This window comes from Excalfactoria chinensis, chromosome 1 (assembly GCF_039878825.1).
Source record: "Excalfactoria chinensis isolate bCotChi1 chromosome 1, bCotChi1.hap2, whole genome shotgun sequence".
Taxonomy (NCBI): Eukaryota; Metazoa; Chordata; class Aves; order Galliformes; family Phasianidae; genus Excalfactoria; species Excalfactoria chinensis.
The window spans coordinates 18317331-18336014 of NC_092825.1; the positions used below are offsets into that span (position 1 = coordinate 18317331).

The window sequence follows — 18684 nt, forward strand, 5'->3', positions numbered from 1 at the left end:
TGTTGTTTTTTTTTTAAATCAGTCATTCCCAGCCCCACTCACACATACAAAGTACTGTTCTTAAGAAGATAAGGGATCCTTCCTGCTTTTTCCACTTGATGTGTTTGCAGCTAAGACTCAGTTCTGAGTCCCTTTAAGCAAAGCAAAGCTGCTGCTGTGCGCACAGAAGGGATAGATACTCTGTAGGTTCCTCTGAGGGAAATGTTTGTGTCATTTTGTTCAGGTGCAGTGATACTCCTGTCCTCTTGTCGTTCTGTATCTGGTCAAGCAGAGGGATTTTGCTCTTTAGCCAAACTTTTGATGAAACAGAGGTTTTTAAGTTCTTTATTTTTTCATTATGCAAGGTGATACTTGGAGTGAGTTAAGAGAAGGAAGTGAAGTAGGGAATTGCCCCAAGTTAGCAGCTCTCATGTTGCTACTGGGTTGGCATGAGAACTACCTTTTCATTGGGGAAAAGAAATAGTACTTATGACCAGGAAAAGCAAAATGTGTACATGGTGATTTTAACTACATAACTTTTTCTTATTTGAAGAAATCCTGGATACAGTAAAGAGCTCTTGTTGCTCGGATTTTCTGATTTTACTATTGGACGGTATATTGAAACCACTGTAACAAATGAGGCAGAATTACTAATAGCACCTGTGGAACCATTTTCTGCAAAAAAGGTTTGTGTTACTTCAGTACCTCAGCAAAAGAAGACAACAGTGACTGCCCCTAAATACAGAAGGTATGGTGAATTGAAGAGGGGAAGAATAGTACTTGTCTAATACTGTTGTATATCATAGTGCTAAATGTGAAACTGAAAGAGTTTGTGTGTGTTTTCATAAGTGTTATAAGCATGTTAATCTGAGACTTTACTGACAGAAGGGTTTTTCTAGTATTGAACTGCTTGATTTCCTTGTAATATGTTCAGACAGAAACACTCTACTACATATGTACGAATGCAGTTCAGATTACTCTGCAGCTGCGTCCTACAAGTGATAGTTATTTCAGATTTTCTTTCTTCTTAATCATGTTTGGAGTTGACTTCTTAAATCCTCAAGCAGCTGGCACCTCTGTCAGATATTGATATGTCAGATATGTAGATGTTCATCTTTCATTTAGAGCTTTGCAAGTAATTTTCTAAGTATTGACTTACGCTATTTGCTTAGTTATAAAAGTATAACCAAAAAGGATAAAAGCAGGTTCATAGTGTTGTTGTACAATCAGTAGTTGGCACACTTGCCTTTTATGTCACAATAGCAAATTTACAGTGTTAATTTTGAAGCAATCATTGGATTTATTAAAATTAATGATATGGTATGTGCTTCTGTTTTAGAATTAGCAGAAAGTTTCCAAGCTTCCTCCCACATTATACCGTACCAAACGCTTTAAGAAGATGCGTGGAGCAGAAGTTAGATATTCTGAGCTTTCAGCCTCTCCTAGCAGAGGTATGCAACTATAGATTTGTATAAGAAAATTTATTTTATGTCTTTTCAAAGTGGCCTTTATTTGGCAAAAAAATTGTAGCCCTTAGTATAATAGAAGATAATGTGATACTGTTAGCAAGTAGACTAAGACTGTTGTCTGTATCCTTTAATTTTTATGAGTTTTGGTCAGTCACAGAATCCAAGCTTTGCAAGAATGAAAAATGCTAAGTGTGCAAGATTGAAGAAGTTGTTGATGCTGGGGAGGGACGTTACAGAAGGTGGCAAAAGATCAGCACTGCTGATTAGACTTACATTTAAGTGAGAATGTATTCTAAGCGAAAGCATTCGTTGCTATTGATCATTGTTCTGAGAGTTTGGGGCTGCTGGAGAAACCTCTTCAGAGAGATGGATTGAGCTCTGAAAGTGAAAATTCAGGTTCTTTCAGCTTGTCATAAGCTGTGTAATAGCCAAACAGGGCAGGCTGATATGACTCTGTCTATGTGCAACGTACAAAGATATTTTTTCTTATGCTTTCTGGGATTGGTGAGCAATAGAATTCTGTTTCTAAACTGCCCCTGAATTCAGGTGCTGAAATTGCCACTGTAGTTAGACAAAGCATAATTAGCTCTTTAGCTGACTGACTGCTGTATCTTAGCTCCAAGGACTGTACAGATTTTGTGTTGTTTGTTACAGGAGTTTAAAAGATTCATTTATCTAAGTGCTGTGCTTATGCACCTATTTGGTGCAACCTGGTTGCTGTGCAGTCTAATTTTAGAGATGTTTTGTATAATAAAGATTGATGGGATGAATGTATTTCAGTGTAGAGATTACAAATGTCATGTATATTATTTTTCTTTTCAGCATCTTAACCTGGAAAATTATGAAGCAAAGTTTTCTACTCTCTTGTGGCTTGAAGAGATCTATCAGGAAATGGAAATAAAAAAATTTGACATGTGTGGGGTTACTTTGAAAAGGAATGGGAATTTGTTAGTGTTGGAAGTGCCAGGAGTGGAAGAAGGCAGACCTCATCTGACTGTGGGTAATGATTCATGTGAGATAAAGCTGAATACCACATTGAGTATTTTCACTGCAGTTGTCATTTAGTTTGCACTGTCATTTACTTAAGGAGGTCTTTAACAAGTTTGAACACAAAATCATTTATCTACTAGACAGGTGAACTGCACTGCTTGTGTCTCACAGTCATGCTGTGGCTGCTGTCTGAAGAAGTGTTATGTATGTCTGCCATTACAAGCGGTCTGTTATTTTCAGGCTTCTCACGTACAAAAATGGATGTTTTTTTTCCACAAAAATAAAAACTGCAGCATGGTAAGATGTAAAAAGCAATAGGTATATAAAAACCAAAAAATCAGTAATATCTAGTACTATGGTATGCAGGGTACTGATCAGAGGAGATGTCGAAAGCCTGGTGGCATCAATATTTGATGCCCTTTAGAACGTAACATATAGTTGTATATAGCAGTTCAGAACTAGTGCCTGATGTGATATTCCTGGATACAGCAAGTTTGCTGTAGGATGTGTTATCATGCAAATCTTAACTATGCAACACAGGAAGTAAAACTCTCGCTGCAGTACTTTATTTCTATTTCTTGTAACAGTGTTATCTTTTAACTTTATTTATAATTAGGTGATAAGGTGATACTGAAAAGTCAGGTCTACTCTGAGCATATAATAGAGTACATTGCCTATGTTACTGAGGTAAGTAAGGTTTGTCTTCTTTTGAATATACTGTAATCCACAGGATTCAAAGGGGAAGCTGGCAATTAATGCAATTACAGACTGGCTTAACCTGTTTTGAGGCAGCTAGATTTTTTTTTTTAATCTACTAAGTGAGTTATTTTTATTGTGAATTTAGCTTTTGCAAGGACTTTCTTTTTTCTTGATTATAATCCTTACCTGCCCTGAAAGCACTCGTAACATGATCTGGAACCATAATATACTGGTTGTTAGTAAATCTCAATGGCTGAGGTGTTTTCCAGTAATTTCAAATATGCTTCTCTGTGTATAAATGACTAAACTCTTCATCAATAAACTGATGTGTGTTTGTTTTTTTCCCACAGATATGTGATGAAGATGTTACTCTTAAATGTAATGCTGATTTTGAACGGGCTTACAACTCAGAACCCATGGATGTGGAATTTGTTCACTGCAGGTATTTTTATAGACTTCCACAAAGCTGCACTGACGAGCTACAAGATGCATGATTCCTCTAGCAAAGTAACTTAAAAACACGTGACACTGTCCCTTGGTAGTTTTGGTAGTTACAGGACGGGCACAAGTAGGATCTTAAGAGCCAACTCTTTCACCTCTTTCCCACTCTCCTCCTTAGTAAAAGGTTGCAATGGTAGTCACTATGTACAAAGCATTCTTGGTTTGTGTCTCTGTTTTTATGTGTAAGTGATAAGAATCATAGAATCATAGAATTACCCAGGTTGGAAAAGACCTTGAAGATCATCAAGTCCAACCGCAGCCTAACCAGTACCCCATCTCTAAAAAACCTCTGCTAAATCATATCCCTGAGTACCACATCCAAACAGCTCTTAAACACATCCAGGGATGGTGATTCAACCACCTCCCTGGGGAGCCTATTCCAGTACCTAACTACCCTTTCTGTAAAGAAGTTCTTCCTGATATCGAACCTGAATTTGCCCTGGCACAACTTAAGGCCATTTCCCCTCGTCCTGTCACTTGTCACTAGTGAGAAGAGACCTGCCCCACTCTCACTGTAAGAACCTTTCAGGTACTGGAAGACGGCAATAAGGTCTCCCCTCAGCCTCCTCTTCCTCAGACTAAACAGCCCCAGCTTCCTTAGCCTCTCCTCATAGGGCTGATTCTCCAAGCCCTTCACGAGCCTCGTTGCCCTTCTCTGGACCTGCTCCAGTACTTCCATATCTTTCTTATACGGAGGTGCCCAAAACTGGACACAGTACTCGAGGTGAGGCCTCACCAATGCCGAGTATAGGGGCAGGATGACTTCCTTAGTCCTGCTCACCACACCATTCCTGATACAAGCCAGGATGCCATTGGCCTTCTTGGCCACCTGGGCACATTATTCTACCACCTGGCACTGGTGCACAACTGCACAGAAGCAGTTACTGGAGTTGCCTGCAGTTCTTTTTTGTTGTATGAATTGTGATTCTTTGTGATGAGTTGGTTTTTGTTTGTTTGTTTGTTTTTTTGAAGAAAAAATTATACCATTATGACTTCAGGACTGTTTATAAATTGCTGATGTTAACTACTCATGCTTTATTTGTGGCGTATTATTTGTATATAGGTCTTCCATTTGTGTGAAAGACTATCAACTCTGCAACAAAAGGTCATCTTTCTTACTGCAGGGCTAGAGATGTGTTAACACTCAGAGCAGGGCTGTTGATTGACATGTCTACAGTATATTTTCCAATAAGTACTCTGCAGTATTTCTGAGCAGAACTATTTTTATAAGCACTGCTGCATAGAAAATGTACTTACTGGTTACCTTAATGCTTCCGTAGTTTATGAAAATTTGGGATTTTACTTTAATCCACAAACTGTTGATCTGCTGTTATAACAGGATTCCGAGCAGGCGGTGCCAGCTGGCAGTTGAGCAAGCTAAGCATCTGGGTGAAGAAGGTACACTTCAGTTGACTTAAGCTGTCTGGAGAGGGTTGTGGGGAGTCTTCTGTTTTATATTGCTTTCACATCAAGGCATACTGAGATGGATGCATTACAGTCTGTTTTTACAGGTTTCTGTTAGCTTAATTGAAAAACAGCTCTCTAAATTTAGAGGGGGGAGTTTGACTGGCCATCAAAAGGAATATGAATGGAAATAAATTTTTGTAAATAGCTTGAACAGATAAGAACTGTATAAATCACACATGTAACAGTGGTATGTGAAACGGCAGTATTTTGTGTTATCTCAGAACTTAAGTAAAATGCCCTGTTCTGTGGTTGATGTGATCTTTGCACAGATCTTTCCCACTTTCGCGTTAGGATTATAAACAAGTTATAAAAGCAGAGCATGATGATATATCAGCAAAATGTGTGTTTCGGCAGCTCTCAAATTTTTCTGCTTTCTCTTCTGAACTTGAAGTGTTATTTCCGGAAAAGCTTCTCTTACAGTCACCGCAAGCTGTCAAGACCCAGAGTAGCACTGAGTATCGTGGTGTTGATGATGGCCTTGAGCAGTGTTCCCAGCAGGAGAGCGAGGTAACTCTCTGTAAATGTTTGTTCTAACTGAGCAGCATCCAAATTTGTAACAGATATCTACTTCTCGGCTGTTCTTAGCATGTATCTGTTTTGGAGAGCATCAAATAATGGAAGTCACGTTCTGCTACTTTCTGATGACAGAAGTTTGTTTGCTTACCTGAGAAGAGTAAATTTTATGACAAGTGATGCTGTTAAGCTAACCCTTCCATCTAGAATGGAAAGTTCTAGTAATAACCTTTATTATAATAAGCTGAACTGTCAGATTTCCCTTAAACTAGTTTTCATAGCAACTTCTAAGATGTGTGAAGTTCTCTCACTGTGGCAGGAAACATTAATTATCCTGATCTGTGTGAATTTACTTAGGCTTCTTTACTCTAGTTAAATTATAGGAAGAAATTGTAGAAGTCTTTCATAAAACAACCTTCAGAATGATATTTAGTCTTCTTTCCTATTTGAAGTAGGTCGTCACCAATGCTGAATCAAGTCAGCTTTGGGGTTATGTTTATTTGGTTTTGTCCAGAGGTTCTGCATCTATATAACCTTTTAAATGTTTCACAACATCTCCACTGAATGATTTCCTCCTCCCATTCACAATGTGAATCTTGTGTCTGCAACTTTGGATATGGCTCCTTGTTACATTATATGCTACTACAAAGAAATGAGAAGCGTTGGCCTCTTTTTTTTCCCTTTTTCTTTTCCTAGCTCTGTTTTAAGCCATTATAGGCATTAGGCTGCCTGTTTACTTCTTCCTCATCAAACTGAAAAAGCTAAGTTGTTTTAGCCTCTGCAGTTCAGTTAGTGTTCATGGCCTGTCCTGATTCATACAGTTACTGCAGAGCTTTCAATTTAGATTTTCATTAGGTTTTTTTGATCCTACAGCCAAATTTCTTCAAATGAAGATGAGCCATCAGGCTTTTCAGCTAAGACTGTTGATATTGTGTTGTTTGCTAATTTTTACTGAGTGTGCATTTGTTCTCAACATAGCTGTTGCTGAAGATAACATTTGTCCCAACTACAACCAGGGGTACTTAAGTTTGTGACCTGTTTGCAAATGAGTGTTGAGCTATTGTTTAGCACCCCTTGAGCCCAATAATCCAGCCAATTTTCTGCTTACCAAACCATCTGTTAATCTGGTTAATGTTCTTGTGGCTCCAAAATAAGAATGCCACAGTAAATAGACCACTTCAAAAGCTTTACTGGAGCAACGGAGTATTATTACAGTTACTGCTTTTCTTCTTTCTGCATAATAGTAGTCCCTTCATTAGTGAATGAAATCAGGTAGACCAGTTCTTATATCATCTATCAGTAAGTTCTCTTCTGTTGTCTATTTCTGAACCCATACGATGCTTCTCTCTTTCCACCACAGCTGTTTGCAGAATTTCTGCTTGTTACTCTGTTGGTACTGCATTTAAATGTGAGTTTAAATGGACTTTGACCTGCCATATTTTATCCAGCTGTCCAGACAGCGTGTTTTATACTTTGCTTGTCCTTGCTTGTTTCCAACTTGCATTCCAACAATTCAGCATGAAGCTACAGTCTTAGAAAAGGAGACTTGTTGAAATTCTTGATGATCTTGTGGAGTAGAATGGTTTGTTATGTTGTCTCATGAAGCAGCTTTTAGTTCTCCTGGGCACCTCCTCACAACTTCCTGGGCTATTTTGCTTCATGATTCCTTAAAGAAGCTGAAGTTTGCTAGAAGGTCCAGAGTTATGACTTTGGAAGAAGGCTAAAAATGTACAGATCCTGAGCCAGTTATCTTGCAGTATTTACAGTAAACGTTGGTATATATATGTGTGTCTCTTCTCATATATTCAGCATTATTCCTGATTATTGCCTCTGCCACTTATGCCAGGAAGCTGTCTGCTACTTACTCTAGTAACTTCTGGAGTGAATTGCAGTAGGTATGTGAATGATGGAAATCTCCCATGAGCAGCACAACTTGTGATCAGGAGACTACTGTCAGTTGTTTGTGGGAAGTCTTACCCATGTCCTCCTCCTGATGATGGTGTGATGTTACAGACACCACTAGAGAATGTTGCTGTTCTGTTTTGCTCTGGTAACAGCTCAGGCATATGTCTGGTTTTGATATGGTTTCCAATCAAGATGCTCCATCACATGGATGCAGAGACATAAAGGTAGGAGGTACAGCATAGCTAGTTATTGCAAGATGCCTGCTTCTACTGGGTCAATTCTGGTTGACTAGAGGGGTGAATAAGAGCATAAAAACCTTACCCCAGAGCAACGTGATTCCCTAAAACTTTGATCTTTTCAGGTTGTCATTGGTACGCATCTGGATAAGTAGCAGAGTGACTAATCAGAAGGACTGCCTAAGCCTTGCAGTGTTCTCCTGGCATCATGGCTCTGGAGAAGCACCAAAAATGCCAGGATAACGTGGCTAGGAAGCAAGTACCTCTGTCCTGTATAAGAAGTAATCAACACTAATGCTTGTCATTACTGTTAGAATCAGTATTAAGATAATAGCAGCATCTGATCCAGAATGCTGCTAGTGCCACTACAAGCAGTTTCTTCTTGTGCTGCAGTCTGAGAGGTATCATCTCACAGTACTTGAGTGTTAGCTTTTATGGAAGGAGATAAGTTACTGGACCGTGGCTTCAAGATCCCCATCTGAGTATATGTAGTGCTTGTGAAGTAGATGTTTAAAGTTACCATAAGTGCAAACTTTGAGAAACCTTAAATTTAAGATGGGAGCTCCTAGCATCTTCTACTCTCTTGCTTCACAGATATTCTGTTTGTTGAAGTAAAGCCCTTTAATGGGGAAAAAATAAAAATAAGCAATTTCAAGAGTTAGTGAAGATGGTTCCTTGTCTCTGTAAAGTTATAAATGTGTTTACCTTTGTTTGTTATTTCCAGGTCAGAAAGCTACAGAACAAACATGCAAAATGCATGGCATCGAGGCAGATAAACATAGCAGATGCAGCAACTGCTTCTGCAGAAACAAGCCAACTTGGTATATTTTACTACTTTCTTCAATATTTAAGTATAGCCAGTTCAGAATTGCAGTCACTTCAGACAAACAGGGGCAGAGTACGGTGTCTTTCAGATGTTCTCACACTCTTTTAAGGAGAAACTTTACAGCAGTACTGGCAGGAAGTTTCATTAGAGCCCTTCTGTGGATTATTTAAACATCCTCAGTTAAGCAGACTTCCATTGATACAGTTTGTACTCAGTAAACTAACTATTCCTAGTCACCAACAAGAATCCTTTTGGCCACATTCAGTTTCCAGTTTGTTGCTGGAATGTCTACTTCACTGAAAATGGTAACTGTTCTTGAAAGGTTTCAGGAAGTGCCTATCATGTCTGTGCTTATCCGGGAAGTGTGACTTCTGCAGTTAAGCACCCTGATATTGGGAAGCAGATTACCTAGATGGCACTTCTGTCCAGGAGTTAATAAGATTCTGTTGTGGAAAGCTGCAGCTAAACTGAATGAGTTGTGAAGGGGGAAATTCCAGTGGTCCTTATGGCTACCATTGGTCATTTAATGCTGTGTCTGAAAGTTTACTGAAATTTTGTGGTTAAAGGGGGTTTAAAAAATAAGAACTTAATGTTGAAATTACTGAATAAAGTTCTTACAGTTTTTGTTCTTTGTTGAAGTTGATAACGATAATCCTTTTTTGTCCATTAATTTTTTAGCAGATCCTGCATACTTCTGAATTACTGATGTTTTCTCTGTGCTGTCCTAGGAAAATGGAAAAAAAATAAGGCATAATGTGAATTGCAGTTGTTTTAATCTGTTTTTGCTTAAAATATCTTTGCAATTTTAATATGTACTTCTCTTGATCATAGTTGAAGAAAGTGAGACAACTAAATGGAGAGCTGGTGAATTTTTCAATCCTATGCTTAACAAGCAACAGAAATTGGCAGTGAAAAGGATACTGAGTGGTGAATGTCGTCCAACACCTTATATTCTGTTTGGACCACCAGGAACTGGAAAAACAATAACAGTAGTTGAAGCTATTTTACAGGTAATGATGGATGATGAGTGGGTAGTCTCTAATCTTTTCAATGTTAGAACACTTACAGCGATTCTGTGAGTACCATCACTACTTCTTTTTCCTCAACAAGAATTGGAAATATTCTTCTTAAGCCTTTTCACTGAGCTGTTCAGAATGATGAAATTAATATGAATTTGAAAAAAATCCTGAATGGCTTATTAAAATAACTTGAAGCTGTAGTGAATATTACCTAACTTGTGATTCTAGAACTGCATAATAGATTCTTGAAGCACACTATGCATCAATGTAATAACCATGCAGTAATTCTGCGCTTAGTGTACTCAGCTTGAGAACACTTAAATCATGGATGTCAAGAGTAGCGTTCTTGAACTGCAAAAGGACGGATGTTTATCATCTGGATTCTGTATTCAGTGAAATAAAGTGGATATAAGTTTGAGTTATGTTTGAGCTATTGCTACTTTTTCAAATAACATTTTTTGGTGTTGTTTTTTATGTCCATCTTTTTGAATGTAGATACATTTCACTTTACCAGATAGTCGAATCTTGGTTTGTGCACCATCAAATGCTGCAACAGATCTGATTTGCTTGCGGCTGCATCAAAGCAATCTATTAAAACCAGGAACTATGGTCCGAGTCAATGCTACTTGCAGATCTGCAGAGGTAAATACTACAGTTAACTGCCAGCTAGTATTTCCTTTTTTAATGTTTTAATCTTAAAATGCTATTTACTAATGTAACTGCCAATATTTATTAGGCTGAAGAGATATGGCTAAGAAAGTAATAACTAATCTAGGTTTTCCAGAAGATGAACTGAAAAATATTTCTGTATGAAACATATATACAGTCTTGATGGGTGAAGAGAATGCATGTGTCTTCTTCAGGTACATTCAACCAAGAATTCATTTCAGTGCATGGATCTAAGTGTAAACATTTTGTTCCACTTCCAAAATAGGTCATTTTGTTTTTTTAGTTATTCAATCGGTATTTTGCTAAATGTGCTGTTTTGTTTCTGCAGCAAATTGATGACATCGTGAAACCTTATTGCAAGGATGGTGATGATATTTGGAAAGCAGTGTGGTTCAGGATAATAATTACCACTTGCAGTAGTGCAGGAATGTTTTATCAAACAGGAATGAGGTACTACAAACAGGAGTATTGTTGAGATATCTGCCTTCCTGGCTAACCTCTTGTTCTTAATAATGTTTCAGATGCGAATTTCTTTACGGTAAATTAAGAAAGCATCTTGACACAGTTGTTTTTCCACTACTAGCAGTGGGAGCCTTAGCAATTACATTGCTGGTTACAGTCATGTTGTCTTAAAAGCATTTAGGAGTTCCCACTAAAAATCATGTTGCACTCAGGTTTTTTTATAAAGTCTTTGTTAGTTGTAAAGTGACACCATGTAAAGTGCTGTTAAGTAAAGATTCCTCTGATTTTGCTTCCAGTTTTCCAAAAGGACACTTAAGTGCCTAACTGATTTTAGAGCTGTTTTATAGAAATAGAGGCTAGCAGTTGTCTTTGCTAAAGCAAGTTCATTATTCACATGAAATACCTGGAGGCATTTGAGAACGAGGAAAGTTTGTCTAAATGTCTTAACCTTACTAATAAATAAAGCTGTAATTAAGTGGTGGTTGTGTATATGAGAATATATAGGGGAGTTCACAGATGAAGAATCAGAAGGAAAAACACAGTGACTGCATTCTGCTTTTTGATGTATTTTCAGCCTTTGCTGTATACATGGAGATGCCTGGCGTGCTTGACAGGGACATTTACAGAATTGCTCAAATCAGCCACGGGGTGGCAGAATTAACTTTTCTGTGAAGGGGGGGGAAATGCCCAGTTCTGAATTTATGTTATTTCATTCTAGGCTTGGACACTTCACACATGTGATTTTGGATGAGGCTGGGCAAGCAAGTGAGCCAGAAAGCCTGATTCCTATTGGATTAATTTCAGAAGTTAATGGTCAGGTAGTTGTCTTAGCGTTGTCTTATTAGCAATGTGAATGGTGCAAACTGCAAGCTGTCATTCCTGATAGTGAGTGTGAAGTTGTAGGTGCATGGAATAAACCTTACAAATGTACAATTAAATCAGTTTTAGATTTTGAACACAGTTTTCATTTCCCACACTTTAACGTCATTGTTTTATGTCTGAAGCTAGTCTGCTTTAGAAGTACAGGGTTCAGTATATGAAATATGTCAAAAATATTTTGAAATAAACAGCAGTTTACTACTTTTCTGGGTCTAACCCTTTGCAAATGAATGAGGTGTTTGGGGGTAAAGCAGAGAGCTTGATGTGCATTCATCTTGGAATTCTGAAGTGTGTGTGTTATTGAGACTACAGTTAATAACAGTTTTAATAGATGTTTTTTTAAATACACAGATCGTTCTGGTTGGAGATCCGAAGCAGTTAGGGCCTCTAATAAAGTCTAGAATTGCAGTGGCATTTGGATTGAATATATCCTTTCTGGAAAGACTGATATCAAGAAATATGTACCTGAGAGATGAGGATGCTTTTAGCGCTGACGGATCATATAACCCTTTGTTGGTGAGTAGAATTAAATCATTTTGCTTTTTTTTCAGGTAAAGAATGATGAACTGTGGTTGTTGATGTTTTCTTAACACCTTTCACACCTTTTTTTTTTTTTGGCCTTTTAATCCCCATGCTTAAGTTTAAGTCTTGCTTGAACGTTAGCTTAGTAGTAAGTCTTCATTATTTTGAATATGTATTCCAAATAGCAAAGATGCTCAAACATCTTAAAACCTTTAAGGAGAGTTGGCATAGTAAGACAGCAGGAAATGAGGGCTTGAGGAATCTCACAGGTCTTCGGGTATCATGTCAGTCTTCTTCCAATACATGATTGGTTTTTAGTGGCTGGAATATTTCTTCAAGAGCATTCTTTCATTTGAAGGCAGGCAGTTTTGGTTTCTAAGGCCAGCCTCTGTCGGATGCTGTGATAACTGGCTCTTCTGATGCCCCCTCTCTGTCCTTCAGGTCTTCTTCTCCAAAAAAGGTTATATCCGTGGAAATCCCTTGGAAACAACCTGAACTGAATTTAGAAAAAGAGATGTAATGTGTCTGTAGATCAGACTAGAGAATGCTTCCTTCATCTTTCATGAATATTTGGTTCCTTTTTCATTTTTTTTGCCCCCTCTCCCTTTAGAAGGGGAAGAGATGGTCCATTTCCTTCCCATTTAGGGGGGGGAAGGGACTTGTTTTCTATTTAGTATATTGGGGGAGCTTTAGGAAAGCTGAACATTGCAAGATGGTAAGTGGTCTTCTTGGGAGCTGCATACTTTGAAGTCTGACGAATAACTCAATTATCTTTATGAATCCTTTCCAACTCAGGATATTTTATGATTCTAACCACTCATTTTGGTTACAGATTTTATTTTTTGTCTCTGCAGATCACAAAACTCATTAACAACTACAGGTCACATTCTGCATTGCTTGCCTTACCATCTAAGTTGTTTTATCATAAAGAGCTAGAAGTTTGTGCAGATGCTTCAGTAGTAACTTCTTTGTTATACTGGGAGAAACTGCCCAGGAAAGGGTTTCCATTAATTTTTCACGGAGTAAGGGTATGTAAAATGTTCCTGTAGTCTAAGTGTAAATAAAGAGGCTTCATAGAAGTTTGCTAATGTTGTAGACAAAAGTTCTATTCATTAGAATGAATTTCAGAAAGAAAATGGAAAAAAGAGTAAGTTTTTTTTCAAGAAGTATGGCTTCTTGGCCATCTGGTTTTCAAAACAGCTACTGAAGACAAATAGCTTTCTAAAAACTTAAGCAGCTGCAGATTGCAGGGTGTTGTGAGGTCATTTTACTAAAAACTTAAATTGACATATTTAGCAGTATGGAATTTAATTAATTCTGATAAGAGTTTGCTGCATTAGAATAGATGCAAGCCTCTAAAACTAAAGTTTATCAAAGATTAAAAAGTCAAGGATAAGACTGGTACTTCAAGAAGAAAAGGTTTTGTGGGTGTTCCAAGAAGTTAATGAAGTAATAAGTGGTGTATCCACTGTTGGGAGATGCTTGCGTCTGAATTCTTCTGCTTTGCACAAAAGCAGGGTAACAGCTTGCAAACACCTGCAGTTCTGAGCTCAGATTTATATTCTTTGTCACATATTTAAAGCATTGCCATCATATGCAGATGGTTGAAAAGAATTTATAGCTGAGAAGGACGTTTGTATATATTGTTACATCACAATTTCTGTTGTTCTTTAGGTTTTTGTTTGTTTTGCATTTAAGATGCATAAGACTATAATCAGTTAAATATGTAGTTAGTTTTTGCACATGTTCTTCATCAGCTTATTTTGCTTCTCCTAATGCAGGGCAAAGAAATTCGTGAAGGTCACAGTCCTTCATGGTTTAATCCAACTGAAGCAGTTCAAGTAATGCAGTACTGTTGCCACCTGGCTAAAAATGAAAGCATTGCAGTGTCAGTGACTGATATTGGAGTTATTACACCATATCGCAAGCAGGTACAACTAGTATTTAAAACTTCAAAGTTACTGTAATTAAAGTTGTAGTTTTGTGTTGCTGCTCTGGTTTGGTAAAGTTGGTAAGCGTATCTCAGACCTTCAATGTATTTCATTTTATCATTCACTAACGATGTTCTCATTAAACCTCAGTTTTTTCACTCTGTATGGTGCAAGTAGCAAGGAAAGGTGGAATCTCTGCACAGCCCTCTTGAGTGGGTGGGGAAAGCTGTTTGCCCTACCACACCTGTGGTAAGTCTTGGGTTGGCATATATTCCATGATGGAAGAAGAGCTTGCATGGATAAACTCCTAAGATCTAAGTTGTTCGTGTCATTAAAATCTATCAAAAAACCTGTTAATTTCTGTTTACATGTAGGTAGCAAATAATTCCTCCTGTTGAGTCATGTAAGAAGTGTACATAGAAGGAAAAGCTACTGTTTTGTTTTGAAACCTTGGTAGTGGATGGTGGCTGACCTTGGTGTAGGCATTCCCTGCAACCTGTCTGTGTTAAATTACTTTACATGTCTTTGGCTTTGAAGTAATCCACTCTAAAATAGGAAAATAAATTCCTTCAAACATTTTTTCTAGGTAGAAAAAATTAAATTTCTTCTGAGAAGCATTGATCTGTCAGATATTAAAGTTGGCACAGTAGAAGAGTTTCAAGGACAAGAGAGCATGGTGACCATCTTATCAACAGTATGTATACTTGTTGTGGTCTTGTCTAGAATATTTGTGTGTTCTTAATTCTCTGTAGCTCCTTTTTGACGTGGAGCTTTGGGAAACGAGGATGATAAAACCAAGGGAAATAATTTTGTCATAGTATTTGGGGAAAATGTTTAATTGAAATGCATGCAAACAGGATGGTATCTGTGCTTTTGAGGTAGACTTCAAACCTTTCTAGATAATTCAAGATGAGTTTAGAGTGTCATGCAGATAATGTATCTTCACTTAAGCATGTTGAGAGACGACAGAAACTGGATGCAGTATTAGAGACAACTGTATATACCACAGTAATCCAGAGTCATTTAGCTTATGAATGTTGATGTAGGTTCTTTTCATTTTCTCTTTGAGAATTACCACATAATTGTATACAGCTGATAATTACCCAGACACCATTGCTGACTGTAGGAATCCAGTACCCTTTTTTACTGTTGAAGAACACTTGACAGTCTTTTGTGATCATTTTCATGATGCACTGTTGAAGTGTTCTGCCGGTTAAGTATTGGGTTGTTGGTCAATGTCTTTTCTACCTTCTGGCTATTTGAATCTGAAGCTGTAAAATACCTTGCAAAAGAAGGGACAGGGAAAAGGAAGTCTGTGCTATTGTTTGTACTCCAGCAGTACACTAGTCACAGGACATCGTTCTCACAATACTTCACTTCCTTGATTTAGTATTGGTGTTGGCTGACTACATCTGTGTAAATATGATAGTACAGAGACGCACATTGTATTGCTAGAGATTTGTATATAAACATGAGAATGCAGAGCTGTTTGTTTTTATTCTTTGCAATAAGGGAGTCTTTCAGAAAATTTCTGACTGATCACAGAATCACAAAATATCTTGGGTTAGAAGGGATCTTAACAGTCATCTAGTTTCGATCCCTCTGCCATGGGCTGGCTGCCAGCCACCAGATCAGACTGCCCAGGGCCCCATCCAACCTGGCCTTGAATGTCTTCAGGGATGAGGCATCCACAGCTTCTCTGGGCAGCTTGTGCCTGCATCTAATCTAAGTCTCCCCTGTTTTAGATTAAAACCATTCCTCCTCTATCCTATCACTATCAGACCATGTAGTACGGTGCTCTCCCTTCTGTTTATAAGCTCCCTTTAAGTACTAAAAGGCTGCAGTGAAGTCTTTCCAGAGCCTTCTCTTCTGCAGACTAAACAAGCCCAAGTTCCCTCAGCCCTTCTTCATAGGAGAGATGTTCAGCCCTTTGATCCATCTTCATGGCCCTCCTCTGGAAACCAGTTTGAGAATTCCACATCTTTTTCTTTGCTGGATGCCCCAGGCCTGGACACAGTGTACTAGACAGGGCCTCATGGGCAGAGTAGAGTGGAACAATCACCTCCCCCTCCCTTCTGGCCACCTTTTGATGCAGCCTAGGATATTGTTGGCCTTCCAGGCTGCAGATGCATGCTGCTGGTTCAGGTAAAGCCTCTTGTACATCAGGACCCCCAAGTCCTTCCCCTCAGGGCTGCTCTCAAGGAGTTCTCCCACTCTGTATGCATATCTGGAATGGCTCTGACCCAAGTACAACACCTTGAATTAATTCAAGTTCACCTGGGCCTACTTCTCAAGCTTGGTAGAAGGGGATATTGAGGAAATACAGGAAGATGTTTTGAATTATATTCAGTCCAACCATTGGATTTGGTGAGGAGGCAAGAGGAGAAGAATACGTTGACAAGTATGTTGGGAGATTCTGTTGTTATTTAGAAGGTGGTAGCTCTTGCCTTTCACCATAGCTTTGGAAACTTTGCTGAAGGTATCAGTGGTAAATCTTGGAGTTTTTGGAAGTACCTCAGTGCACATTATCTGCAAATGGTAGATAGAGGTGTGTCCATATATTTCCACACTACAGTCAACAGCCTGAAAACTATCCATCACAGCTGAGTCATCAGGCCTCAAGAATGAGAGAGTGAGCTCACTCATCAGTGTTTATTGCCCCTCTGTTTGAATTAGATGCAGGTGTGTACCAGTTCCCTAAATGCTAGATACTACTACAGCACATGTGAACATATCCCTGGTATCTGGATTTACGTGAAAACCCATTGGGGAAAATATACATCAACTTCATTCCTCACACATGTGAAATTGTTGGACAGGGCTCTTGAAAGCAGAATTTTACTTTGTGCTTTTAAGGAGAATTCAGTGTAGAGTCAAGAAGTATAAGCAGCTGCCAAGTCAGCTCATCACTACTGATGCATCTTGCAGATGGTTTCTTCTTGCAAGAATGTGCAATACTGATCCTTTACATTCTGAGATAACATCTATCAAATGCTCTCTGAAAATGTATTGCACATCGACACAGATCTGGACAAGAGTTTTTTAAAACACATCTATGCTGAATCACTGGAAAATATATATATATATATATATATATATATATATATATATATATATATATAGTCCACTAATATAATCGCAAGTGGTAGAAGTGCCGCTCTGCTACACAGAAGGCTCGAATCCCGGGAGTTGTACTCGATGATCTCTAAGGTCCCTTCCAACTCGCATGATACTGTGGTACTGTGACTATTGGAAAATAGACCTCTGGGAAAACCAGTGGTGGGAAATAAATTAAATATCTAAATTTTGGATATCGAAGCTAACTTGTGTATTGCTCATATTGAGCTGTGGTTTGCTGCAGTGAGCAAATTATGCTTCTTTAATCTATTAAAGTTACACTGTGATAAAAGAAGTTGGTTTCTCATTATTCCAGTTTTGAGTCTGTATCTGTGATCTTTAGGTGCGATCTTATGAAGACACACTTGCTGAAGAGGAATACTTTTTGGGCTTTCTCTCTAACCCAAAGAGATTCAATGTAGCAATTACTAGAGCAAAAGCTTTGCTGATTGTCATAGGAAATCCTCATCTTCTTGTGAAAGTAAGTTGTATTTGTTTTCTTCTTATATCTTTGAATCGAATCATGTGTGGTATTTGCCATGGTAAATGACTAATATGGAAGGGGTTATCTGTTGCATTTATTTTCATTTTTAAATGGACGGAGGTAGAAGTGATTACTGCCAATTAATGTAACTACCTGCCAAAGAGTTCTCCTTTTTGAGCTCATGGATGGTTTTTTCTGACCTTCTGGACAAAAAGAACAGTATTCATGAAATGAACTCAGTGGGAGGTGTGGTCTCCCCACACCTACATGCAACACATGTAACTTAATACATCTGAAGGTATCTTCCTGCTTTGATGCTTCATCCTTGCACTGTTTATGCTGTTCTGTTTATGTCCTATTAAATCTTCTGCATTTATGTGCCGTGTTAATTTGTTAGCAAGTTCACTACACAGAGTAACATGTTTAATATAAACATTAATCTTTTCTTGTAGGATCCCTGTTTTTGTGCACTATTGGAGTACAGTTTAACAAATAATGCTTATGTCGGTTGTGACCTGCCTTCTGAGCTCAGAAGCCAGCAACAGTGAGTATCTCATCTTCACTTTAACCATACTAGACACAATTTAAGACATTCTTCAGACTTACGTTATTGGAGAGATGATAAACAGAAAAACGTGTGCTATAAAATTAAGATTTGAATTTGTGGTCATAAATACTGTAAACATAACACGTAACCATAATTCCTCCGTCGTTTAAGAAGAGTCTTAGCATAAGTATTAAATACAGGATGTTTTGGACCTTGGCACTTTGCATACCCCTAAACATTACAGTATGTATTTGGGGAACAGAAGGATCTGAGTGGAGGAATGCTGTAGGGAGAGGTATTTATGGTAGCTGTATTATACTCAAAGAATTTTCTTAATGTTAAACACATCCCTTTTAGGATCATATAATATGTTGCTATATTATCTTCTAGATAATATTATTATATTGTTATAATATTATAATATTATCTTCTAGTTGAAATTAACTATCAGAGTGTTTGTTCTTGTTCA

General features: G+C 38.0%; 1 protein-coding gene across 1 annotated transcript in view; it reads left to right on the plus strand.

The window, feature by feature from the left end:
• Positions 1–18216, plus strand: part of MOV10L1 (Mov10 like RNA helicase 1) — a 31785-nt gene extending 13569 nt beyond the window's left edge. The window contains exons 9-26 of the mRNA XM_072344339.1: positions 533–727; positions 1319–1430; positions 2271–2448; positions 3055–3125; positions 3488–3579; positions 4978–5036; positions 5497–5612; positions 8484–8580; positions 9417–9595; positions 10100–10246; positions 10602–10723; positions 11454–11553; positions 11966–12130; positions 12991–13164; positions 13918–14067; positions 14654–14761; positions 17528–17665; positions 18121–18216. Coding sequence (XP_072200440.1) covers positions 533–727; positions 1319–1430; positions 2271–2448; positions 3055–3125; positions 3488–3579; positions 4978–5036; positions 5497–5612; positions 8484–8580; positions 9417–9595; positions 10100–10246; positions 10602–10723; positions 11454–11553; positions 11966–12130; positions 12991–13164; positions 13918–14067; positions 14654–14761; positions 17528–17665; positions 18121–18216 — 2299 coding nt within the window. The remainder of the gene's footprint in view (positions 1–532; positions 728–1318; positions 1431–2270; positions 2449–3054; positions 3126–3487; positions 3580–4977; positions 5037–5496; positions 5613–8483; positions 8581–9416; positions 9596–10099; positions 10247–10601; positions 10724–11453; positions 11554–11965; positions 12131–12990; positions 13165–13917; positions 14068–14653; positions 14762–17527; positions 17666–18120) is intronic.
• Positions 18217–18684: the final 468 nt, after the last annotated feature.